We start from the raw sequence: 27617 nt of genomic DNA on the forward strand, positions 1-27617 counted from the left end.
TGGCTTGCCCAGCCAGCAGAACAAACTTAACACTCACACAACAGGATTTCTCCCCTTCCCCTCCAGAGTAGATTTTGGTGGTGTATGGAGCTGAGTAGAAAGGGAAGTCCACTCATGTGCTACGGGAGATTTATCACCCTAAATCAAACATTAGGAATAAGTAAAATACAAAATTCATGGTATGGGTCAAAGCAGGAAAGAGACTCAAAGCAAAGAGTGAGAAAGAATAAACGTTTGTAACTGCATGCATTAATAGACATCTAACAACACACTAACAATTTCTATCTACTGTACAGCAAGAAGAGATACTAAGTCACAGCAAATGTGCTTTACTGTAGGCAGGGGCAGGGAACTAGGTCTAGCCATCTGGATCTCTGGCTTCCCCCATGCTACTAGCCTAAACAAGGTTTGAAGTTTCCACCAATCATCTGATCAGTGCTGACTTCAAGCTCCACTTTCTGCAAGGGGCAGCTACACAGCTGATTCCAGCTGCTTTGAAGTCATCACCTGTCACCTTTGTTTTCTACTGATGCACTACTATCTACAAAATTCTCAATGGGGGGAACTCAGTAGCACAACCAATCCCAGCTGGCTTGCTCTCGGCAAGCTTCCCTTACCAAGATGCAATCAGGAGTGCACTGTTAAGGCTCCGGATTGTGTGTTGGCAGTTTTGTGTCCATTTGGCCCTCACCAAACATCACCCATGACATGAAGTATCAGGGAAACAGCCTCACTGGCCAAATGAGGCCCTTGGTCAGCCTGATTTCCCCATGTCTGTTGTAGACACTGAACGGTTACCTTTTTCTTTTGGGAGCTGCATGACAGTTACAAGCGGCAGGAAGGTGAGGTAGTAAATAAAGCTGGGAAATTTTAAGAACAATTTACATTATCTTCAATATTGCAGATAATTGCCCTTTGCAGTGCAGAAAGCCATGTAAACTTGTCATGGTCCTCTGTAGAACAAATCATTTGACACCTGGGACTTTGCAGAAGAAAAGCATTCTTGATATCTGTAATAATAATAATAATAATAATTAATAATAATAATAATCTGATTTCTGAAAGATTATAAATGAGGATCAGTTTTCAAGCTAAGACAGGAGATCATGTAGCAATATGTGCAGTGGTGAAAGTTTGACCCATTTATGGTGTTCCATGCATTGCATTCCCTACAGAAATGGTGACCTGTAAAGCAGGCCTTGTTGCCTTTCAGTAACACCTTTCTTATCCCACTACTCAATTAGTATTGCACTATTTCTCATCCCTGGTTTTAGTCTGCATGCAGATACTGAAAATGAGAAGTTTGTACAAAGTGGTTTGTTTTTCAAAGTGAATCATTCATTGACCAGCAAATGCATCTTTCCACTGCAGCGAATAATGTGGAGATTTACAGCATTCTGTGTTATTTCTGACAGGCATTGCTATGTTACCTGTGTTAACACAGTTTGTACTCTTGCATTGCCCTGAGTTCTTCTGATGGAAAGGTAATTCACCAGAGGCTCCTGGAGGGCACAGAGCACCTTTGGAATGGAGACCCCTACCATAGTCCACAGGCAGAGCCATGCAAACTTCCTTCCTCCTGCAGGAGGAGCCAACACCATCTCTCAGACCAACTGTACCAGTGAGCCAGGGTCTGTTCACTTATTAAGAAAAAATTAAGCCCCTAATCGTTTTGCTAGCCCCTTCTGTCCTTTAAATATAGGGATTACTGGGGCCGCTCACCATCCGTTAGAATGGCAATAGCCTGTCCTTGCACAGAGTTTTGAGAAGTTTGCCTGGAGCAGCTGCTTCCACAGATAACTGCTGATTTCAAGGCATTCAGAAAGGTTGTTGTCTATACTTCTTGGTATAATAGTTCTTTCCCCTTGGATCTAAGGATACTGAGCAGCTATCTTTCCTAAACATGCATTCGGATTGTGGACCTCACCATGCAACATTCTTAGGTATTTATTTTCTTGGTTTTAAAGTAAGCAAGCACTTGAAAAGCTTTAAGACAGTAATGGAGACTTTCCAGCAAAGGCATTCTGGAGCTTCTGTAGATCTCCTAGAAGCATATGATAGATTTCTTCCGTCTCCAGAAGCTCTGCAGAAAACTAGGATGGGTTTCTGAGGGCAACTGTCATTAACACAAGCTCCTATTGCAGAATTCATCTGCTGTTAGCCAATCAGCTTTGGCAGAAAAAAATACCATCTCATCTGCACTTGATACACATTAACCTCCATTTCCCTAACTATTGCAACTGGTTTTAATTTTAACAGAAGCTCAAGAATATCCAGGTGACCCTGCAATGCTAGCTAAGTATTTGGTATGAAGAGTCATTTTGTTACAATATTACAATTTTAATTGGAAATACATTTTTTTTTAAATATCCTGACAGATTTTGTGCCGTGTTTATATCATTTTAGGGTAGAAGAAAACTCACATTTGGAATCTGGAATATCTTCAACCAGGAGTTGATGAAGTGTTACGACTGCCAAGAATTGGTGAGTAACATGTGAGATGCGTTCGAATGGTTTGTAAGAGATGCTGCGCTGTGAGATAACAAGTATATCGTTGAAAAGGAAGAGGCTAAGATCATGGGTGTGCTCATACAGCCTGCCAAAATTGAAAACAAAGGATTAGTCTTCCATGTTAGACTTCAGAGAAACGAACACAGATATTAATCAGTAGTATATTAAGCTTTTGAAAACGTTTAATGGAAAAAAAGAAAGAAAAGAAAATCAGTAACCCTGTACTTGTTAAAGTGTAACTCTTAATCCAGTGTGCTTATTTTAGTCTCAAGCTAATTTTTCTTCTAATTTTTCAGTTTTAAGCATTAGAACTTGTCCTGCAACACATTCCTGAAAGTAATGGCTCTTTCTTAGGGGATCAATCAATAAGCCAATGGCTAATAAAAATATATATTTTTCTGTTAGAAAGAATGATCTCTGGGCCACTGATACAATTAAAGCAATACCCAGAGGTAATTAGAAGGCATTAACCACAGAGTGTCCTGTCCCACCCAAAAGCTTAGACTTGACTGCCGGTTAGTTCATCATTAGCACTGTTCATTTCTAAGGAAAGAATACACCCAATTCTGTGCAAAGAAAGAAAGAAATCATTGCATCTAAGTGGTAGGATCTCCTTTATTAACTGAAGAATTCATGTGCAAACAATTCATAAACATAACAGTCCTCAGCTACAAATAATAAACTATGCAAAACAGATTTAGCAACCAGTCATTGAAAGGCACCCCTCATTTTTCTTCCTCTACCCTCCTATTATTTTATCTGTCTATTTACCTGAACGGCATATGGACTCTCTCTGAGCAGCAGTTTAGCTGGGCTACATCTTGCATCGCAATTAGATACCTATTGGCTTTCAGTAACTTCTGTGGATTAAACATGAAAAGATTTAAAAATATTTGGATAAATTTTGATTATTTTTGTTTAGTTGTCCTCGGCTGCTGATGTGTGTTAAATCACACACTTCTGTTAAACATCGGGAGGAAGGTTATACATCTCCCTTCACCCCAATGATGTGCTTTGTATCCACAAAAGCACACAGTTTCACAGACAAAAATTCCCTATGCAGCATATTCTATCTCCTAGATTCAGCTCTTCCCAAATGCATTTGAGTTCACTATGCCATAGCCATGTGTTCTTTTAATACTTATCTTGTGCTTTATTTTTGAGGAAACTACTACTTTTACAAAGCAGTTACTTTTCCTTTGTTATTCACGAGCACAACCTACTCCATGGCAAATTATTCTGCCTTTATCACACAAATACATGCATTTCCTCTATATCACACTACTTTGTCTATACAAAGTACTTACAGGACATCCTTGGATGCGTCTTTGTGTAGTTAATATCTGATCATCTCTGCCAACGTTCAGTTTTAGCTAGAAATTTAGTATGGTAAACATAAGGTGAGTTAGCTTCTCAAGGATGAGGATGAAAGGAGAGATCTAATCTGTAACGGTCTTATCCAAACATCCTTCAAGGGCGCTCCCATAGGTAGTTCCCCATTTGCAAAATGCCCTCTCTGGTGAGATGTGTCTTGTCTTACTTATCATTAACTTTCTGGAAGAACTTTTTTAAAAAATAAATGTTTACTCAGGCATTTGATGGCTGAAAGATGCTTTTCCTGGCAACCTTGAAGTAATTAGTTGTGAGGGTGTGTGGATGTTTTTAATTGTATTATTTACGATTTTGGTGTTTGCTGCCCTGAGCCTCTCTGGGAGGGAGGACAGGATAAAAAAACCTCCAACATATCCTATATTCCTATTTGCAACATTTAAGGCGGAGAGAGGAAATTTACGTCCTCAAGACTCCAAGACCCAGCAGCTCCAGCAGCATCTGGAGGAGCCACAAGTTCCCCATCTATGCCGGCTGCCTTCATTACATATCTTTAGGTGCCAGATGAAAAAAAACCCTCTATAACTAGGCCTTGGGATGAATTCTATGGCCTTTTAAATGTGTTTGTGGGAGGGGGTTATTGGTTTGTTTTGGTCCTTGTTTTATTATGTATTTTGTGTTCTCATTTTGTATTTTTATGTTGTGAACTGCCCTGTGATATTTGAATAAGGGGTGGTATAATAATAATAATAATAATAATAATAATAATAATAATAATAATCCAAAATCAAAATCAAAACTTGAATTATGTTGGCTCTCCCCAATCTCAACTTGCTACTGAGTGCCTTAGTGATCCCTGCAAGATCGTCATGCTAAAACAAATGTAGTAGACAAACCTGATCTAAGTAATCCTTGAACTGTTTCATTTGCTTAATTGCAGGAGTCAGCTCTTCACGGTCAGTGTGTTCTGGAGGAGTGTGAAGCCTCAGAGCATACAGGAGCGTGACGTACTCTTCAATCCTCTTAGATGGGCACAACAGAAATTCTTGGAGGCTACGTGTTACATAGATGCACTTAATCCATGCTTTAATTAGAAAAGTAGCAAATTGCATTGCAAGTCCCAAGACCAACAAAGGTATGTCAAGCCATATCTTAGGGGCCTAGTGTAGCAGGTAAGACATAGGTTCTGTGGGTAGGAGGTTCACAAGTCCAGGAAGTAAGCAGTTTGCCTGTTCTCGATGAGGTTGCACTCTTTTTGAAGGGACAGTTATGTTGAAGAAATGGGTGGCAGGGAACCCTTAGGCCAAGGGGTAAAATGCAGCCCTCTAGTCCTCCCTATCGGGCACTCAAAACTCTCCTCAGGCCATGTCCTTTATGCGCCCTGCTTCACACCCTCAGTGTTTTTGCCTGGCTGGAATGTACCTTTAAACACTGAGATAATGCCTCTTTGCTTATCTAGGTAGAGAATAGAGACAAGTGTGTACATAGTAACTAGCCTACTGCACAAAGGTAAAATGTACATATGTTGCTCTGCCCATTTTTGCCTCTAGCATATACTAAACACCCATGCTTTGGCAGCGTCCTCCTTCCTATTTTAAACCACAAGACTTTACCTTCTCATAGTAGTAGCAACAGTCTTGTCATGTCTCTTCAGAAAGGCACGGAATACTGGAATAGTCTCCCTGCACTGTGAAAGCAAAAGGTTTTGACCATCAGTGTGATGTAATCCATAAAACTATGGACCAAATAAGGAGCAAACAGCATTTCCATAACCCAGTTCTGTGGGCTGCTGTGGCTCACCTTGTCCTTTGCCTCCAGCACTGAGGCAGACTTGAACCTTAGACTCCGGCTCACAATGGTGTCAGCATCTGGCAAGTAGCTGCTCAGTAAATATGGGCAGCCCAAAGACATTTTCGTAAGGCTGCGAAGCTGCAGACACCTCTTGTGCTGTGGGGTTTAGTCAATGCTAGTTTTACACAACGCAGACCCACTGAGATTAATGGACAAGCCTAATTTAGGCAAGTTAGAATGCAGTTGGGTACAACACTTAGTTTCCCTTTCAATATTGAAAGTTGAGGCTGGTGAAGCCCTTTCCCACGATGCACCTTGAACTGTTGTGACACAAATCCTCGGGAGGATAGGGCTCTGAGATGCCAGATTGACAAGGCTGAGTGGGAAGGGAACTTCCAAATTACATGCTTTGTGCACAGATTACTGGGCTATTGCACTCCAGTATTCCCAACCCCATTATATCATACAGTAGAAGAACACAGCCTAGGATCATCATGGAAATTGCATCATGTTAAGACTATCTACAGGGCATGGTGGGCAGAAAGCAGTGAAACAAATACAGGCATGTAATCCAGTTTGCATAAGGTAACTATTATTTTCCTGATTGCATCTAATTTTTAATGATGGAAAATATACCAATTAATATAAAAATAAAAACTAAAATCACAGTAAAACAGGACTTACTCAAAATTCAGATCTCATTAATTTCTAATAAACAAACATTCTTATAACTGATTACTTGCTTACAGATCTAAGCTTTACTTTTTCTTTTAACAGAATATAGCATAAATATACTTTTCCAAAGATATTTAAATGCACTTTAATATTTAGTTACTATTTGTTGTATGCTGCTTGGGATAGGGAGATAAGTGAGCATGGGAATTTAAAAAAATAAATGTTACAGTGGAAGGAGTGTCTGACTTAGAGTCATGAGAGTTTGGTGTGTTCTTACCTTGTCTATAGTTTTCAGAATTACTGCATAATTGTTGAAGAAGTTTGTGTATGTTTGAAGTTGCTGGCAAAATTGAATGAACAGGTCTCCTAATTTTTGGGCTGGGTTCCATTCATTAAGTCTTTGTGTTAACTCATCTGAAAACCACCTGTGTGAAACAGACAGAAGGGTGTTTCTCTCTTCCTATCAGGTTCCAGGCAAGTTCCAACAGATAGTGATGATGACAACATGTTTTCCTGCAAGCCGAGCGACATACATATCAAGGCTGCAAAGTTAATGTGAAGTTATGCTGTTGTCTGGTCCACCCTAGGCATCCGGCATGAGTAACTTACTATATAGGTATGTTCTGTGGTAAGCTGGCCATCCATAACATCTTCCACCCACAACCACTGAGAAGAATTTCAGCAGACAATCAGAAATATGGGGAACAAGGTGAATGAATAGGATTTACATCACCACTTTACAAGCTACAAAGCCCTTCTAAAAGTTCAATCCTATGCATGTATACTTAAACATTCATTCCAATGTTTTAAATGGTGTGTTGCCCCAGGTAAGTGTGTAGGATTGCTTCCTGACCTCCCAAGTGGTTACAATCAGATCTTGGTGGCCTAAAGTCTCATCATACCCTGCCTGGGGTTAATGAAAATTAGAATCCAGCAAGAAAGACATGGAAAGCATAAGGGTCTTTACTCGCTTGGTTACATCAATACTGTCACATGCGGTGGCACCATTTAGTCACTTCTGATAATATTTCTGTGTACAGTTCTGTGTTTGATTTTTGGGGAGCCTTCTGCATTAAATCAGCTGTAATAAACACACGTCCTCCTATAAACCCTCAATACATTTGATATCTTGCCTAACCAGCCATTTGTTAAGTCTTTAAATGTTCCAGGCAGACGCCTCTAGGAAATAAGTTACATCATATGTATAAACTGAGTCCTTGCCAATAGAAACTTGTCTTTAAGGGTGCAATTTTCCACTGGGCCACGGGAAGCACAATCAAGGAGATGCCAGTACAACGGGGACACGTGAGGTTGTTCTCACACTATCTTAGCAATGTTCTCATATACAGTGGTACCTCGGGTTAAGTACTTAATTCGTTCCGGAGTCCGTACTTAACCTGAAACTGTTCTTAACCTGAAGCACCACTTTAGCTAATGGGGCCTCCTGCTGCCGCCGCGCCACCAGAGCATGATTTCTGTTCTCATCCTGAAGCAAAGTTCTTAACCTGAAGTACTATTTCTGGGTTAGCGGAGTCTGTAACCTGAAGCGTATGTAACCTGAGGTACCACTGTAGTCTTATGCCTACAGCCATGTCCATCCTACAGATCCAAAGGTGGCTTACTGGGGTCTCTCCAGATGTGGCTGGAGTACAATTACCATCAGAGGTGCCACCGTCTCTGGAAGATTGAGGGGACCAGACACAAGGTTCTGACATTACACGGGGGGGGGGGGGGGCCTCTAAACATTGAGGGGGGGACACAGTGCCTCAGACCCCAGGAACTGGCACCCTGGATTACCACCATCCCTGACCACTGGCCATGCTGATGAAAGTTGGAATCTATCAATATCATCAGATGGTTTGGGAGTGGTGCTGATAACGCTAAGGTTGCCAGTCTGATCCCTGTATGGCAGAGGTTTTCAACCTTTTTGGGTCCACGGTTTCCTTGACATTCTTTCTGCGGCACCCCTGTACGGCTCAGGAGCCCAGTTATGTCACCCCTTGCCTGCAGAGGTGGCAGCTTCTCACCCTTATTCAAACACCCTCCCTTGTGGAGTGTTCCCTCAGCCTCCTCTCCGCTCCCCTCTCCTTGGGAATCCTCTGGGCAGCTGCTGCTGCTGTCCCTGGTCTCTGAGCTGCTCCCCCTGCCCCCAAAGAGAGGTGCCTTCTCACACTGCCCCACAGGGGCCTGGGAGGCACCCCCTGGCCAGGCCTAGAGGCACCATTTGCCTGGAGAGCTTGTAACCAGAGCTGCTGCAACAAACAGCTGTTTGGGAGGCAGAGATGTGAGAGGGAATCAGAGGAGGGAGGAAGGAAAGAAAGAAAGAAAGAAAGAAAGAAAGAAAGAAAGAAAGAAAGAAAGAAAGAAAGAAAGAAAGATGGACAGAGGCCAGTGTTGCCTGAAGCACCCCTGACCATCATTCAAGGCACCCCAGGGTGCTACAGTACACTGGTTGAAAACCACTGCCATGTGGGACAACTGCATATTCCTGCATTACAGAGGGCTGGATTAGATGATCCTCAGGGTCCCTTCCAAATCTACAATTCTATAATCATCTGAAGAAGCCACAGGTTCCCCAGTCTTGGCTTTTTCTCTCTTTTTTGGTATAAAGTTTTGTATTACTATTTTATTTTATAATGTATACAACAAAACAGACATCATAATAATAACCACAGACAAAAATTCAAAGGGGAAAATATGCATGTAGAATGAGTAGTTTGCACACCAGCTAAAAGACTGTCAGCGTTATCAGATCATCAAGTTCCAGATTTGCAAGGCTTATGATGACCCCAGTCTTGTTTTTAGCTAAATAACATTAGTTCCAGTACTGAATGAAGCTCACAGCCTCTTATGGCTGCTTTTCTCTTGTTGATAATAATGAAATTCTGTTAAATGTGTCTACACGTATGTCTGGTCACAGGTATATTAAATGATCCATGTCTAATAATTTCAGAAATACTGCATCCCAAATCCCAATCACGTCTACTTTGTTTAGAATTCAGGCCTTAAGTGTTGAGATTTTTTTTTTTAAAGAATCTAAATGTGCTTCAGAACAATCAGTGAAACTTAATGTGCTTCAGAACAATCAGTGAAACTTACCTATTCAGTTGTAGGATGTTCAAGATATCAGAGAAGATGGTCTGAACATTGGCATAGTTTAGGATGACTCGATGTGAGGCCAGCGCGGCCTTTAGCGGTTTAACATAAACATCTCGTACAATTTCCAGCATGTTCACATAGTTCCTCTCACTTAAGAGAAGTTCTCTGGCAAAGCTTTTGCGCTTCTCTGCTATCTCTTTATCAAGTTTGCTGGTCTGAAAGCCCAAGATACATTAGAAACAAATCAGTAACACTTTTTAAAGGGGTTTTGTTTTGTTTCAGTAGCTGGGATATGATCTGAGTATATGTATTTAAAAGTTTTGATTATAATTTTCTAAGGGATCCCAGTTTGTTATTAAGGTAAGCTAAATATATAAATAAGCAAGCAAGCAGAAAAGAAGACCATAAAGGTTTGTGTTACCTGAAAAGCTTCTTAGTCTGTAGCGCTATAGCCATTCACCTGGAAACAAGCCCCATGAACTCGATGCAGCTTACTTCTAAGTAATGTGTAAGACTGCGCTGTTACTTTGTTCTCACAGGTAATATCATTAAATCATCTTATGCTGCTACATAGATTTATTCTGAGAATATAAACTGAAGCTATTCTCAAACAGATTCAGAAATACACTTGCTTTATAGCTATAGGAACAGGCTTCATTTGTATTGCACCAGCTAAACAGCAGCCATTGCGGCTGTAAGTTTCTGTACTCAAAGGTCACTCATCATCACGTTACCAATTAGAGCACAGAACCTAAGTGGGAACACTTTTTTAAAATATAAAATTATACACTGTCTTTCTCCCAGTCGTGAGATATGAGGGAGTTAATAACATATACCGGTATTAAAATAAAACATAGAAAAAACGCTATGAACATCATTGCACATGTGAACTCATACTACTTTATATGCATTGCTTCACTTATCTTAGAGCAAGCTGTTCAATCCTGTCCAAGAACAGTGTTCCAAAACAAAACGAGGAAGTATTAGAAGAACTATGGAAGTTGCCCAAAGCTAACAAGCGGCTCTTTTGTACCTTAACTGACACACCAAGGCTTGCTTCTGGATTGCTTTCGGTTGTCAGAACCTGGCTTTTGAGTTCTTCCTTTTTATTACATTTCCTCATCAGGAAGCATGATAGAAATTCAAAAGGGTTTTCCTAAGAAATCATAAAAGGTTAACGTATGGCAGTATGCGTGCCACCCCTTTCCCAAGCATAGACAGTCAACGGTCATATCAGCTAATAAGAGATAAACTGTAGTCCGTATATCTCTTTTAAATTAAATTAGATTTGCATAGTCCCATAGCAATAAATGGAGGCTGCACAACAACAGTATTTCATGGCCTGGTCTGATAAAGCAGTCTCCTGTGCTTCAGTTAATAGTCAAGAGGCTTTTTCAGTTCAGGAAACACTCAGGAGGCGAGTGCCTCAAAATGGAAAGGAAAAACAGACACCCACACACCATCCTCAGCTATCTCTCAACAATAAGTTCAGTTCAACCCCACGCCCCACAAAAATTTAAAGAAATTCTACAGTGCCCCAAGAAAGAACCAGAAAATTGAAACTCACTTCTGCAGGGGAATAAAAGTTTTGAGAAACTGAAGGCCAGGTTTCAGCACAGCTAATAAAAGTTTCTAAAAAGAGGAGACCTCTTATCCATAAGCCTGCCAATTAGGGTCTTGGCAATGAGAATATTCTCTGCCTCCCACCAATGTTACAGTCCATTAAATTGGCTTAAATACAGCACAATAGCCTCTGGAATGGCAAGCTTCAAAAATCAAAACTGAGGGCACAACCATTATACTTAAATAGAATAAGCTTATCTTACATCATTTCCTCTTGAGAGTTCAACTAATCCTTCAACCAAAACCTCGGCTATTCTTTGCTTTTCTTGAACATCTGACCAGCTCACAGCATCAAACATAATTTGACCTGCACATAAATAGTTACACATTAGTCACTTTTAAGATGCAACAGACGTGCCATTAAAGATGGAGTCAATTTTATTTCATCTATTTATTTTGGACAGCTAAGGGGGATCCACAGCAAACTAGATTATCTGATGAGGTGTAGCATGCAATTGACAGCAAGGCCGACACAACTGCTCTGGCTAATCATCAGTTCCAAGGCATCAGCTCACTCCTCAAATGCATTATGGCATTGGGGTTGCAGCTGATCATATGCTAGCCAGAGCTTTCCACATGGCCTAATTGCTGGTGGATCCCACCATGAAGTGATGCTAACTTTCTTAGGTGAAATTGATTATCTTTCACTTTAGTACCCAAGGAATGAATATGACTACAGCCAGCTTTGCACTAGTCAATCAAATAGCAGGAGTAGGTCAGGACCTTCAAGAACTTACAAGACTTAAATTCCACAAACTTCAGGAACACCCAGTGTATTCAGGCAAATTATGCTGCTGTGCAGTCCTACATACAAGTAGGGGTCAATGACACAGTAAGTACACAAACTTACTTCAGCAAACAAGCCATGTGTCTTTATGCAGCAGAGGAAAAACACTGGATTGCTTTTGTCCTCAAACAGATTACACTAAACCCTGCTGCTAAGGAGGGACATCTCTCATAATTTCTCATTAATCTATTTGACCGACTTGAGCATATTTAGGAATGTAAGCAAGGTAACAAGAAACCTAAACATTTTGGCTGCCTTACTGACTCCACCTGATTATATGATACTGTATTTTGGTTAACAAAAAACCAAGAGTCAGCAGATGTGGATTAGTATCTTTGAACAAAAGGGTTTTTCCATCCTCTTGAGTGGACATTGCAGCCAAACATATAAGATGCATTTTAGGCTTAAGCATCTCACTTATAAGCAGTGCACACAGGCAAGTTTCCTCCGAACAGAGGAAAATATATCATCCAGGCTAACCATGATCTAGGCCATAGCTGTCAACCTTCCCTTTTTTTGCAGGAAATTCCCTTATTCCAGCACCGTTTCCCACTGCTATCCCACTGCTATTATTAGATATCCCGTCGACTGTCCCTGGGACAGGTGAGGCTGCTGATCCCTTATTTCCGAGGCTGCTGATCCCTTATTTTCAAATCTGAAAGTTGACAGCTATGATCTAGGCTAACCACAAATACAAGCTCATTGTTCATGATTGGGACTTGACCGAATGGGACCACCATGAAAATTACACAGACACTCCTCATACTTTGCTGTGTGCACATGAATTCTGTACTTGAGAACAGAACATCAAATAAGAATTGAGCCATACATATATTATGGAATAGGAAGTGATCCTCAGCAGTCTCATAAAAATGCTGAATTTCAGGTGCATAGTATAACCCTTTGCAATAATTCTAATATTTCTAATTTAAAAGTTACTTTGAAGGCAACAGAGAGAGAATTTACCAAGAATCTTGCCAGTCATGTTCTTCTGCAAATCACAAAAATAGGGTCTGAGGTTTTTCCTGACAGCCTTCAGTGCATCTTCCAGCAATTCTGTGAATCTTAGCCACAATTGCAGTTTTGCTTCAGTGAAGTAGATGGATGGGGGAGGAGGACTATCTTTCTGGTTTCCCAACCACTCACTGAGAACTATAACGACACAGCAAGTTATTCCCCATTCTTTGGGTTACTCTGCCACAGATTTCATATTTTTTTTCTCTAGCAGGGAGTATAATGAGAACACAATTAGCCTCAGTTTTACAAGATAAAACCAGCTGTGTTAATGATACTCAACTGGACTTTTAAATCCCACAGATTTGTACAAACTAGAGCAGGGGCAGTCAGCATGGTGCCTTCCAGATGTTGTTAAGACTCCAACCCACATCAGCTCCGGTCAGCATTGCCAATGGGATGGCGGAAGCTGGAGTCCAGCAAAATCTGGAGGACACCATATTAGCTATATCTTAGAGGAACAGATTAGTCAATATGTCTGCTTTTTGTGAGCACAATGTATTTATCCAATATATTTAAGAATATAAACAGCTGCTAATTGTGTTTGAAAATCACACCAATGCTGCATATACATTAAAATGGTGGCCCAATGTCTCTTCTCTCCAGTCCCCACTAAATCAGTTGTTGAGATACTCACCACTATAAATACAGTACTTGGCCAAGTGTCTAAACAGAGTTTTATCAATAGATGGGAGAGATACACAGCCATTGCTTTTATATGCAGCATTTTTATTATAATACAATGTATGCTTTACACACAAGTTATTTCTGAAATGCCATTACTTAACAAGCAATAACAAGCAATTTAATGGCCTCCTTTAAATATGTGTGTGTGTGCCTAATATCATGTAAGGGAGAGGTGGTGGGTATTTACAACCATAGTCTAAATATATATCAATTTGCCTTCTGCCAAGTCAGAGCATAGGTGCATTTAGCCGTGCCATGCCTAATTGTGATTTACCCACAATGTGCAAACTCTCAGTGGCCTCACCCTCCTAAAACCAAGGCAACATTGCTCCTTGCAAGAATCTCTGGCGGTGGAGATTACAAATGCATTTAAAAGTTCGCCCATCCTTGCTTATGATAGGATGCCAGCATTTCTGCTACAGCCTCTGCTTGTGGCCAAGTGACCACAGGGGGGATAGGATTGGCCCTAACATATCTAAAATGTGCATTGAAATCAGATACTTTAGGCAAACTCTGCATATGTATAGTAGTTTTCACTTACTGTGTTGATATGATCCGGTTGCTATTCCTGCAGGAGTTCGGAAAAACAGTCCAGTTAGATGAGACAGCTGGGAAAGGACCTCCATTCCTGCCTCTGCAAAATTACATATTTCATATTGGTCATGTAATATTCAAACATTTTAAAATTGCTTTTTGGCTCCAACCAGCACCCCAGGGTGGTTTACAACACTAAACTTCAATATATTAACAATGAAGAGTTGGATCTAGACTTCATCTTCCGCAGATGGAAAGCCTCCTGTCCACTGAAGGCTTCTATTCTATCGCAGACATCACTCTGTCAGAAAATGGAGGCGATCTTCACAAGCGCTTCTACCCAACCCACAATACAATACAATCTCCCATCCCAGGAGATGTCAATGCAGGAGATGTCAATGATTGCTACAGAGGGCAAGGGGAAATCAGCAAAAGTCACCTCCATGGGTAAAAATCTACCCATTTATCAGTCAGTAGTCAAGAAGTTGATTGTTAAAACTTACTCCAATATCAGTCTACATTGCCTAGTTGAAGAAGTGAGGCAAGATAGATTCATTGACCATTTACAGTTTTCTTAATTAACACTGCTGCTATTACATTCAGGACATTATTTCTTCAAGTAAAATGGAGAACTGGGTTGCTGCCTCACTCCCCACTGGAGAATACACTTAAGGGACCTTGGGATGCTGTTTCAAAGTCTTGGCCAACTTAGGAGATGACACACCAGTAACACACCCAAGTATATCAGTTTGCGTCATGGTGGACAGGAGGTTCCTGCCACTCCCGTCTATGTTATTCCTTTACACAAGCTGGGAAAGTATCAGTCTGCATTTAGGCCAGCCAATGTCTAGATCCTCATTGTCAAACTTTCTGAGCTGTAACCAACAAATACTTCAGCCATTTTAACTGCCAATTAATCCTACACATAGTTCTTGCTCCTACTCCGTGTGGTGGGAACAAATAATGCTGTGGCCACTAAATGAATATAATTATATGGATGTCAGAGAATTGGGTTTTCCTATTGACTAGACTTTTCATAAGTAACATAGAAAGACCAACCATTGCCGCCAACAGAACTGACCTGAAGCTGCCAGAGGGACAAAGATGTCTATATAACCACCTTCCTGATGCATCACACAGCTTCTTAACTTTGCCCAAAATTCTTTCACCTCAGGTTTAAGAAGGTTCTTGGTACTGACGCTACAGCCTTAAAGAAATTAAATAAGTCAGCAAAGCGAACTATCCGTTAGGATTTTTTTTAAACACATCTATAATGTAATGTTATATATATCATGCAAAACATATCTCACCATTTTTGTTCACTTTTATAAACCTGCGAAAACCTTTTTAAGGTTTAATCAAGTCTATGTGGTCATATAAATCAGTCATGTATATTTTTAAATTCTGTTGAATTGCATTTTATTGATATTTTACTGTTTTATGCACACCACTTGGGACTTGCTGTTTTTATTAAGCAGTTTGTTTTTTAAAATAAATAAATAGCATACCAATAGTATCAACAAATACCTCGTATCATACATAAATACATCATAGATCATGCCATAAACAGTAAATATTACTTAATAATGAGGCACCAACCTTTTTGCAAGTTGGATAAACTGTTGTGGGCACCACACACAAATGGCAATGTGCATGTATTCTATTGCTTACAACACAATGCTTCTTGCAAGCCTCGTTTCAGTGGGGGAAGGGAGCCCTGAAGATACCAACCAATGAAGACCTCTGTGGGCAGATCTGTGCTAATGGGCAGAGTGTTGACAAGACTTATATATAACCAATAAATATAAAAGCAGCAAAGTGTATAGATAACAACCGTATTCCTATAATGACATCTTATTAAATGTATACATTGGTAAAATCTTGACCTGGAGGGCATTTGCAGGGGTGAAGTGCCAGTATTAATCATGTGAACTGTTCAGACTTCTCCTTTAACAGTTGTATTTCATATAGCACTAGCCACCTTCTCTCTGAAGGAACTATACAGTGGTACCTCGCAAGACGAATGCCTCGCAAGATGGAAAACTCGCAAGACGAAAGGGTTTTTTGTTTTTTGAGCTGCTTCGCAAGACGATTTTCCCTATGGGCTTGCTTCGCAAGACGGAAACGTCTTGCAAGTTTGTTTCCTTTTTCTTAACACCGTTAATACAGTTGCGACTTGACTTCGAGGAGCAACTCATAGCACGCGGTGTGGTAGCCTTTTTTGAGGTTTTTGAAGACTTTGGTGATTTTTGAAGCTTTTCCAAAACTTTTCCGACACCGTGCTTCGCAAGACGAAAAAAATCGCAAGACGACAAAACTCGCGCAACGAATTAATTTCGTCTTGCGAGGCACCACTGTATTCTGCGAAAATCATTCTGCACATTCAGAACCATGTGCAGGTCAGACTTTCTTCACTGACTACAACATGTCTCAAAGCAGGCTCCTACTGCTAAAGGCTTATTAAAGGAAAGGAAACTTGCCAATTTCATTGATTTTCTCCCTGCAATATTGCTCTGCAATACCAAATGTGATATGCTCAGTTCAAGTGTTGAACTACTTTAAGTGAATCCCACCTTGAAGCAGGTTAATCCCTCTGGAGTCTCCATCAGTAATAATCCCAATACTCTTTGCCTTTTGGCCATCCAAGGCCTTTCCTACATAATAAAGGAGGCTTTCCAAGGTTGTGCCACTATGATCATATACTATAGGAATCACTCCAGGCTTAATACTGTCCACAATCATCTAAAATAAGAATAAAGAAACATAATACTGAATAGAAAAGTAGCAGAAAAAGTGGAAAACATGGATGGAAATTGGTCTTTGAGAATTATACTAATGTTAAGGTACTGGGCTATTCTTGCATTACGCTACGTTTAAAAAACCCTGTTCCTGGTTATTTGAATATTGTGTTACTATTTTATGACTAAGCATTAAAGGAATTTAAATGATATTCAAAATATTATTCAGATTTTATGAATTGTTCAAAACTACTGTTTTACAAAGTCCTAACTTCACTTGCTGTAAATAAGACCACGAGAATACCTCATAAGCAGGAATATGGGATGATATCAAGAGAAGATGTAGCTGAGGGGAATGTGTTTCATTAGGGTCCTTTTGTAAAACAGTCCGATGAAGTCTGTGAGGTAAGACAAGATCAGAGCAGCTGCCAGCAGCCTTCTTTCTATAAGAATACAAGTGAAACTTAAGGTTAAAGTGACATAAAGAATTACTGGTTTTCAATAATAAATACACAGAATGAAAACATGAGATTACATATGCTAGACAGCCATGCAGACTGGTTGCAGAGGGAATAAGAAGGCACAAAGACCCATTGCCACCCTACATTTTAACAAGCCCTCAGTAGGACCACAACGCACACACATTTTGGGGTCTGGCCTTCCTCAAATTTCTTACTTACAATTGTCTCTCAAATGTAAACACAGTCAACAACTCATCAATACACCCCTATCCAGGCAAGACAAAAATATATGCATTTAGTTCGCATTTTGGGTTGCACTAACAGCTAATTGCTGAATTAATTTGTGCCACATGATTGGGACTTTTCTATTCTTAACATGTGATACCCCCCCCCCCTTTTAAACATTTTTCTTTATTCAGTTTCAATATGAACATAGATACAGATTATGTGATATTATTTTTAAAAACTGTGCCTTAAAACAGATATTCTGAAATCTCGAATCCTGCTTACCTTTTTGGAAGTGTCTCAGCTTCCAGACCAACGCATGGCACAAATTTAGCATCTGCAGAAATATGTTTGAAGAGCATTTCCTTTGGGGAAGGTGTTCCATTCTAAAATCATTGAGAGAAAATATTAAATGAGAAAGAGGTGGTGTGGTGGTGGTGGTGGTGGTACCCAGTTTAAGCATCAGGCTTCCATCCTCCATCATGGGTGATGAACATTCTGTTTATCAGGTACCTCCCCATTCTTTCTGCCAGTTCAGATCCCATCAGTGTCTATGGGAAGCTGGGATTCTCTCTCCCACCCCAAGTGTATCACTTTACACTTAAAAACTGCAATTGGATCTTTCTGCAGTTTCTTTTTCAAGTACATGCAGCCGCAGAGGGATGACAATTGGGTCAACAATTATTCTGCAGCAACATTGAACCTGGTTTTGGTGTTTTTATTGGAGACACCCTTTTCCAACTCTGCAGTCAAGCTTGAAACTGACTGAGGAGATTCAGGAAAGTTAGTTTCTCTCAGTCTAACCAGCCAGGATTGCTAAGAGGTTGAAATCAAATAAGTATATATTATAATCTTCCCCTGACTGTGGTGTCTGTAGTCATATCAATCACTGAATCACAGAATTCTATGATTCTCTCATAGAATCGAATAAGAGGCCTTGTTAAAAGAAAAACAAAACCCCTGTATGCTAAACTGGGTTCCTCAAAGCTGTAATTTGAATAGGATATCAAGCAATGCTTTGTGGTCATGGTAGTCACAAAGGGGGAAATAATGTGAAATATTTACAGTCTCCAATCTATTGGGGAAGTGGTATTGGAATTTAATTGCAGAGACAACTCTTTTTTTTAATCATACATTCTAGATTTGCAACCTTTAAATACATTGGTACCTCAGGTTAAGAACTTAATTCATTCTGGAGGTCCGTTCTTAACCTGAAACTGTTCTTAACCTGAAGCACCACTTTAGCTAATAGGGCCTCCCGCTGCCGCCGTGCTGCCACCGTGTGATTTCTGTTCTCAACCTGAAGCAAAGTTCTTAACCCGAGGTACTATTTCTGGATTAGCGGAGTCTGTAACCTGAAGCATCTGTAACCTGAAGTGCCTGTAACCCGAGGTACCACTGTATACATATTAGAGATACTGCCATGCTTTGAAAATTAAAAGGAAGGAAATTCTGCTTCTCAGATTCCAGGAGCTAACTTGTGAAGAAGAAAAGGTACTTTGTAGAAGCTCAGGGTTTTTTTTGGGGGGGGGGGATGTTTCTGGGCAAGATGCTATTACTGGTCTGCCCTCCTTTTGTCAACCCACCTCTTTCATGCTGCCTGGACTCTTCCTCTGGGTTAAATCAGCACAGATTCCTCCCAAAGGGGGGAAGGGCAAATCGAGCTGCTCACTCAATGAGGGCAGATAAACAGGCAGTGTCAGCAAGGAGGAAGGGCAGGAGGTCTGGGGCTTGGCTGGTGCCTCCACCACTGGCCTTCCTGAAATGCATTCTTCACCTATTCAAGCACTGAGCTTCATTCATGAGAACTGACAGAGACAAGACTCGTCATGTGTCCCTGAAACAGAAACAACAATAGCAACACATGATGGAACAATAAATACCTTCATCAGAAACAATGCTGCTGCTGATCTAACTCGGTCATGGACAGTCTGGGGCAACTTTGGTTGAAATCCAGATCTGTAAAATCCCGAGTTCCAAGGTGGACGAGCTTTGATTAATTCCTCTGAAAAGGACCATTGGGCAATGCTGTTTAATCCCAGATGTTTCAAAAGGCACAGAATATTCTGAAAGCTCCCTGTGTACATTTCCCCAATTACTGGATGATTTCAATTGGTTCAAAAAGTTTTTATGTAGCTGGGTATAGATTGTAACTAAGCTAACCTGAGTTGCTGCACACATTACAGACCTGAATAGAAGGTATGTACATGCTTGAATCCATGCGCCAACCTCATGTCACAAGCACATGCTTGTGTTTTTTCACTTCATATACCTGTAGCATATATGTATGTCAGAAAATCACATCTAACAAAACGAAAATCCCACATGTTCTCATATTTAATTTTCATATGAAAAGTATAACAAATAAAGCATACTATTTATTAAATTATTCCTTCAAATTTTTTTTTGCTGTAATTGTTCTGACCATTTGCTCCACTGTTTAATCACTGCTTAGAAGGAACACCATTGTGGTTCAGGTACACCATTAAAAAACTAAGGGTTGTAGCCAACAGTTGCATGAGTGGAAGGCAGCTTTTGGAAGTCCTCTTGTCCTTCCTGTCTTTCCTGCTGTAGCCCTTCCCAGGGGGTCAAGAGGACCTGCTAAACATTGTAGGTCTGCAGAACAATTGTCCAAAACTGGATGGAGAAATATCACAGCAGAAGCTTTTCAGAGGAATGGGGATTGCCACTCATGCAACCATTGGATGTTACTCTAAAGGACAATCTGACACCATCTACCCTGCAAGTCCCATTGAAGATAATGAGACCTGGTTGAGAATGCACCCACGCTCTTGTGCACAAGCCTTATTCATCACTGTGGTGCTCTAACTTTCTTAGCACTTTGCTGCATGCATCAAGAAACAAGATCCATCACACAACCAAACATTCACTGCTTTCTTGTGTAATATATTATTTTGCTGGTTTGCTTTGTTTTTTAAAAACCTATTAGTCCTTGGAGGATAGTTTATGATGCAATCTTATTCATGTCTACTCAGAAGTAAGTCCCATTAACTGAATCAAGTCACAATTTCATCCAACTTACTTTTGCATACAGTCAATCTCTCTCTCATAATTTTCCGCAGACATCTTTCACGTAGTTTTTCTTTTTGGTCTTCATTTTCTGGTTTAGGTTCACTCAGTGTTCCATAAGACCCAGCAACTTCCCTCGGAGTTAAGTAATCCAGGTCAGTTGCACAAGCAATATAATGTTGTTTCCAAGCACTATACTCATTTTTTTCAGGAAAGTATGGTAGAAACCATCCAAACATAATGCATTTTGGCATCCACAGACAATCCTTTTGAGTAGGGAAGTAAAAAACAGAGGCTTGTTTTCCAAAGGAAAATGTTGTCTAAACATCCAAGAATCTTAAAGTGTGGCTTATTTAAAAGTGTGTTAAATCCACTTCAGGGCGCACAGCCCCCACAAGGTGATTTTCAATATTAAAATACTCTCACATAAAAAAAAAGAGAAGCAGCAGAATATTTTTTTTTTCCAAGTAAGTACAATTCAGCCAAATGCTACCTTGACTAAGCACATCTTCGGAGTTTATTCTTAAGTCCAGGATCATACAGAGAAGTCCTATCTCTCCAGGGACTACACCACGTAGGGAGCCTACATGAGAAGAAGCAGGCTCCCCAAGTGGGGCAATTTCCCAACTTGCAGAGGGCAACAATGATAGGGGTCAGAGATCTAGCATGCTCATCCCCACAGCCCTCCCTCACTTGTGCAATATGCCAGGTGTCCTAAATGCCCGAAGAGAACTACAGTGTTCTTGCACCAAATGCAAAATGTAGTTTTGGCTCTGGTGAAGATCCTATATACCAAGGATGAGGGCCACATTCCCTTCTGTGCAACTGTTTGGAGGCCACATGGAAGAGGGCAGGGCAATGGATGTAAATGTTATCTTTGTACAGTAGGCTAGTTTCTCCAAACACTTCTCTATCCTTGAAGCAAGAAAAAGGCATTCACGTAGGTTAAGGACACATCGTAGCCAGGCAAAAAACAGGCAAAGAGGATGCAAAAGGGATGGCCAGGGAAGAGAGAGAGTGGCCGGGCAGAGTGCATGTATGGTGAGAGTCCCAGGCTTGGAGAGTCACATTTGGCCACCAGGCCTGAGGTTCCCCCCAGTTGAGATATAGACCCAAAGCTTACCTGTTCACTTAAAAACTTCCAATGCCAGCTGACTTGAGCCGCTGCACAAAGGTCCTTAGCGTTGAGAAAGGAGAATATGTACAAAGATATGAAACGTGGCAGTACAGTGGTGAAATCCACTTTGGTCACTGGGATATTCTCTACAAACCATCTTTCAGCAAACCTGTGAAACAGGACAAGCCTAAGTGGGTGGTTATTAATACCCTCTGCTGAGGTTCTAATTACCACCTTTCAGGAACTATGGAAAGATCCAGAAGAATTATTGCCAGGAGACTCAGAAGAATATAAATGTGATACTGGCAGTGTTTGTGTGGCACTGTAAGCCAAATGAAGCCAGACAACATCATAAGGCAAAGCAAATTTGTGCACCAAGGTGGAAAAGGATCGAGGAGGAACAAAGCAGCTACAAGCTCCTCTTCAGGAAACTACATTTTACAGTGGTCCCAGTAAGTCATAGTTTGGCTTACTGTGTCATGCACACTGGGATTTGGACTGGATTCTGATGTTGGGTGAAACTGGTTTTCAGTAACTCTGGTTAAGAAGACATAGCAGTGTCTGAACTTCCAGACATAACAGGCAAAGCATAGTTTTGATTTCTCTTGTCTGCTCAGCATTTAGTTTCATAAGTTGCTTTCCATCTCTACAATGCTGCAGCCTCTTGAGGCAGAGCAATCACCTTAACTGTGGTTTGTCAGTGGTCTCTGAACTGACACAACACCAATCCACAGTTAGCACAAGCTGTAATTTACAAACTAACTTCAACACAGTGGTTTCAGGTTCTGGTTTGTTGTCTACAAATAAACCATGGATTGTGGGCAAGTTTGGGTTCAGACATAAAAGCAAACTACAGTTTGAAGTTATGTCTCAACCCAGTCATTGCGGGTCACTGCAAAAACTCTGTAGGTATTTATGACACATACACCCCACTGTTCCCTTGAGAAGCTCAAAGCAGCTTCACTACATGCTTGTGGCTTTCTAAATTTAAGGCTGCTTCACAAGTTACAAATTCACAGAAGACCATTTCTGGAAGAATTAGCACTACTGTATGAAGCTTCATGGCCAAAGCCAAATGCAAGCTTTGGACTCCTGTTTATTCTAATCTTATAGAGAGGAGGGATTTCTAGCCTGCCAAATGATGCTGAACTACAAACTCGCATCATCCCTTATTATTGGTGTTGCTTGGCTGAGGCTGATAGGAGTTGGAGTAAAGTTTCCCCAGCCCAGTCTTAGCAGCAGTTTTTCTGTCATGCAAAAAGAAAAGAAAAAGGTCCCATGTACTGGCCATTGTTATATCTCAATTCTCATATTTTACTGGCCATGTGAGAGAGACAGATTTCTCAAAGCATTAACAGAAATAAATAGGCATTTTGCATTGTTTAAGAAGGCTGCTATGCTTTATTGCAAAATTGTTATAAACACAAAAGTTGTTCTCTGTCAAAATGCCTTTCACCAGGCAGTTCTGCTGTTGTAATACATAGGCCTTAATTTTAAGTACCCATCTTGCAAGAACACAATGTGGTCTCAGCTCCTGCATTTGGATGCGTACGGGTAAGTGTTTCGCTTTCTGTGAACACCGGACAATGATGGCATTGGAGTCAGCCTGGCTTGAGTTAAAGATCCATTTTGCCGGAGGTGTTCTGTGGAGCCTATTTTTTCTTTTCACAAAACGCAGCCTGGGAAACAACTTGTGGCTCACTTACTTCAGTTGTGACTTATTGCACTTGATCAATATGCCATGGAGAAACTGCTTGCGCTGCTTGTCTGTCCACAGGTCAAACCAGTGACTTATCAGTCTGACTCTTTCCTGAAAGAGCTGGGGGGGAAATCACAGGATTCTCTCAAAGGGCAGCTCCCATCATCACACAGTGTTTTCCTTGGCACTCATCTTTCACACCCTGACATAAAGTCATCTTTTGTAAACTTCCCTTTCACTGGGGATTTCTAGGAAGTGCAACTCTGTGGCAAGAAAGCACCATTATAAAATCCCGTCAGTGTTACTGTCCCATTGCTTTGAACTCAAGGAGCATTCAGTCTCTTTTCTGAGGGAAGAAGAATGAGCCCAATCTAATTTGGACATTAAACACCTTTCCTTTGAGAGTGTGCCTGCAACTGCCACATAGACACAATGAAAGAGAAAATCAAATAGGCCTTTGTGTGGAGGTGATTGGGGGACTGGTGCAATTCCCAAAACAGGGCTCTCTTTCCCTCCAAAATGGAATGTATGAAATAAAGTACCAGAAAATACATATTGAGGCATCTTAAAGACTGGCAGATTTATTACTACATAATCTGTCATGGACTACTACTACTAATTTATTATTTATACCCCACTCATCTGAATGGGTTTCCTCAGCCACTCTGGGCAGCTTCCAACAAAAACACAGCAAAACATAAAACATTTAAAACTTCCCAATTCAGGGTTGCCTTCAGATGTCTTTTAAAAGTTTTATCTCCTTGATATCTGAGGGGAGAGTGCCACTACCAAAAAGGCCCTCTGCCTGGTTCCCTGTAACCTCGCAGTGAGGGAACCAGAAGAAGACCCTCGGAGCTGGACCTTAGTGTCTGGGCTGAACAATGGGGGGTGGAGATGCTCCTTCAGGTATACTGGGCCGAGGCAGTTAAGGGCTTTAAAGGTCAGCACCAACACTCTGAATTGTGCTTGGAAATGTATTGGGAGCCAGTGTAGTTCTTTTAGGTCTCTTGAGCATGTGCTGCTTCAAAACGTTTAGCCTACCACAACAAAAAACGTTTTGGGAACTCTCAGCATTTTCAGTTACATATTTTAAAATCACTTCCCATTGCTTTTGCTCACTTCCTAAACTAGGCCCATCACCAACTGTCAGCCGAACCTACATCGCATGATTATTGTTGGCAACTGGCTAAAATGCTTTAAAATGTTTTAAATGGTTCTAATTTTGGTTCCTCTGTTTCATTTTTGTTGGGTTGGTGTTAGTTAAATGTTTAGTTGGGGTTGGCGGTTACTTTAATTTGGGTATACAGTGGTGCCCTGCAAGACAAATGCCTCGCAAGATGAAAAACTCGCTAGACGAAAGGGTTTTCCGTTTTTTGAGTCGTTCCGCAAGACGAATTTCCCTATGGGCTTGCTTTGCAAGACGAAACGTCTTGCGAGTTCTTGCGAGGTTGTTTCCTTTTTCTTAAAGCCGCTAATAGCCGCTAAGCCGTTAATAGCCGCTAAGCTGCTAATAGCCGTGCTTCGCAAGACGAAAAAACCGCAAGACGAAGAGACTCGCAGAACGGATTAATTTCGTCTTGCGAGGCACCACTGTACAGTGGTACCTCGGGTTAAGAACTTAATTCGTTCTGGAGGTCCGTTCTTAACCTGAAACTGTTCTTAACCTGAGGTACCACTTTAGCTAATGGGGCCTCCTTCTGTCACCGCGCCATTTCTGTTCTCATCCTGAAGCAAATTTCTTAACCTGAGGTACTATTTCTGGGTTAGCGGAGTCTGGAACCTGAAGCATCTGTAACTTGAAGCATCTGTAACCTAAAGTGTCTGTAACCCGAGGTACCACTGTAACTGTAAACTGTTTATTATTGTTATTGTTATTGGTTTTGATTTATTGGTTTGTTTGTTGCTTGTATAGGATATCTTGTTTTTTAATGTTTGATGTTTTGTTGTGCTTTATATGTTGTAAGCCGCCCAGAGTGGCTGGGGAAACCCAGCTGGATGGGTGGAATATAAGTTTTAAAAATATAAATAAAAAATTGTTGTTGTTGTTGTGAAGAGACAGAAGGAGGCATAAAATGGCTGCAAAACGGGACTTAGTATTTCTATCCCCTTTAAAGGGGTTAAAGAACATGTAAAAACCTCTGGTTGGCAGGACTTTGTTTCTCTGTGGGTGTGGAGGTTACTATTTCGACCCATTCTGAGACACAAAGAGTGAAACATTGGGTGGAGACAAAAGAGCCAAGGACTTGCTCCCAAGGGAGGTTTCTGGCAAATCCTCCTTCTATATGTTTGCATTGTACAGGCAGAAGTGTGGGGGGCGGGGCGGCTATTTGGTGCAGCCCATTCACCTATGAATACATCACTGATGGAAGTTCCAATAGAAATGTCTGAGCAGATGAGGCTGCCATAGAGACTTAACTTGCACCCATTGGGACCTTTTCTCACTGTAGGTGGATGTCTGTGGGAAAGGCCTTTATTTCTTTTATCTGTTCTCAGTAACAATTATAGCAAGTTGATTATAAGTTACGATGTAGATACCACTTTTCAAAGATGCCTCAGATAGTCCTGACCTGCAGCGGGCATCATTGTTGACATTTCATAACTTAGCAAGTGCTGTGATATTGCACTTAGTGAGTGAGGATAGGTTTAGGCAAGGCCAAGGATTAGCGGTCAGAACTCCTGTCACTCCAGAATTTGAAGGCATCAGCTGGCAGGCACACCTATGCAGCAATGACATCAATATATATCTGAAAACATGCAAGTCCTTCCTACTCAAATTATGAAAGTATGAATCAATATGCAAGGGTGTGTGTGTGTGTATAAGCTTTAGGAGTACAATGAAGGCCGAAAGCACAACGATTAAATGAATTATGTGTGACTGCAGCTCACCTGATTGTTAAGACATTTGTTTTCAATAGGTGTCCAAGTACTGAACCGTGTCTTCAAAATTTCTGTAGTCTGATTTTGATCCAGGCTCTTTGTGCCTCCTGCAAGCAACCCTAAGCTTTCCAAATGCCATTCTTTAACACTGTGTGATGCATGTATTGTGTCAGCTGTGGTCATTGTAGATCTTCCGTGGCTAATAGCGCTGCAGCTACACACTTCATACAGCCATGCTTAAAGGCCTAGAAACAGAAGAGAGACTCTTCTTCCTGGAAAATAAACTCTGGGTTTAGAATTTCATTGAACATGTATCTGAGTCACATCAGCCTTGGGGGCCACAACTCTTTATTGTTTTTTTCCTGAAAGAGACCAAGACTACTGTAATCCTAACCTCACTTGCCTGGGACTAAATCCCACTGAATTCAACAAAACTTACTTCTCAGTAGACATGGTTGGGATGGTGCGGTAACATGGCTACCCCTCTGGAAATCATTAAAACATGTTGCTCATTAAAAGGAGGTACCAGGCATTGATTAAATTGGGGCAAAAATATAACAAGATGGTGGTTTAAAACCCTTTTTTTTAGAGCTTGAAATTGTTTTCCGTTTGTTTCCATAGCAAACATGTATTTTACTTCTATGATCAATTTAATATTCCACACAGTTCCTTATACTGTGTCGGTCTCTGTTTCCCGCTATCCTTTGTTTTGTTGTCTTAGTCGAGAATCTGGTTTGCATGCAAAATGTCCCAGGTTCAATCCCTGGCATCTAGATAGGGTTGGGAAAGATCCCTGCCTCAAATAGTAGACAACCACTGCCAATCAGTGTAGACAATACTAAACTAGATGGACCAATGGTCTGACTCAGTGTAAGAACGCTTCACTTGTTTCTAGAACATGGCAGAGATGTGCTAGATTTTTAACCTGCCAAAATTCATGCTTGAGCACCCACAATCTCTCGGCTCCGTCATTATTCCCGTTGAGCTTCTCACATTTTCCTCTTTAGCCATGTTACAAATTAATCCTTTGTGCACCACTCTATTAGTGGCACATACTTTATTTTTTTCCTTTTTTCTTCTGGAGCCTGCCATGTTTCAAAGGTTTGCTGGAGGATGAGAATATCAACTCCTGCAGTTTTTAAAACACAACCAAACAGAACAAAATCTTGTCTATTTTACCACCTCCACCCTATAAAGAAAAACAGGGAACAAGAACAGTATTTACCTCAGTAGAATATCGTTTCTGGCCCGTGAAGAAGCCACTAGAGACCTGCCGTATGAAATGCAAAACTGCTGCAGGATTGGCTGAAGGTCAGTACTTCCTTACATCTCCATAGGAACCGAAGTACACAACACAAGGCACTTTGGGCTTACAGCCAAGACGACTGAAACAGGAGCAAAGGAGAAAGCTTCTTTTATC

General features: G+C 40.9%; 1 protein-coding gene and 1 long non-coding RNA gene across 2 annotated transcripts; one reads left to right on the forward strand and one right to left on the reverse strand.

Moving 5' to 3' along the window:
* ECT2L (epithelial cell transforming 2 like) lies at nt 1-27577 on the reverse strand. The gene is made up of 22 exons (XM_028723558.2): nt 27423-27577; nt 26207-26469; nt 23328-23440; nt 21628-21790; nt 20518-20770; nt 19358-19479; nt 17760-17860; nt 17093-17231; nt 16624-16792; nt 15132-15257; nt 14058-14150; nt 12782-12967; nt 11232-11335; nt 10439-10561; nt 9406-9620; nt 6584-6731; nt 5454-5527; nt 4737-4893; nt 3819-3884; nt 3283-3371; nt 2424-2596; nt 1-1010 (listed from the first exon to the last, which is right to left on the reverse strand). The coding sequence occupies exons 2-22, from the start codon at nt 26378-26380 to the stop codon at nt 871-873; spliced, it is 2928 nt and encodes a 975-aa protein (XP_028579391.2). The 5' UTR covers nt 26381-26469; nt 27423-27577; the 3' UTR covers nt 1-870.
* On the forward strand, nt 4838-7422 carry LOC114594193 (uncharacterized). Its single transcript, XR_013392232.1, has 2 exons — nt 4838-4975; nt 6774-7422. It is a non-coding gene; the product is annotated as an uncharacterized LOC114594193 (long non-coding RNA).
* Nucleotides 27578-27617: the final 40 nt, after the last annotated feature.

The sequence above is a fragment of the Podarcis muralis genome, chromosome 3 (genome assembly GCF_964188315.1).
Source record: "Podarcis muralis chromosome 3, rPodMur119.hap1.1, whole genome shotgun sequence".
Classification (NCBI taxonomy): Eukaryota; Metazoa; Chordata; class Lepidosauria; order Squamata; family Lacertidae; genus Podarcis; species Podarcis muralis.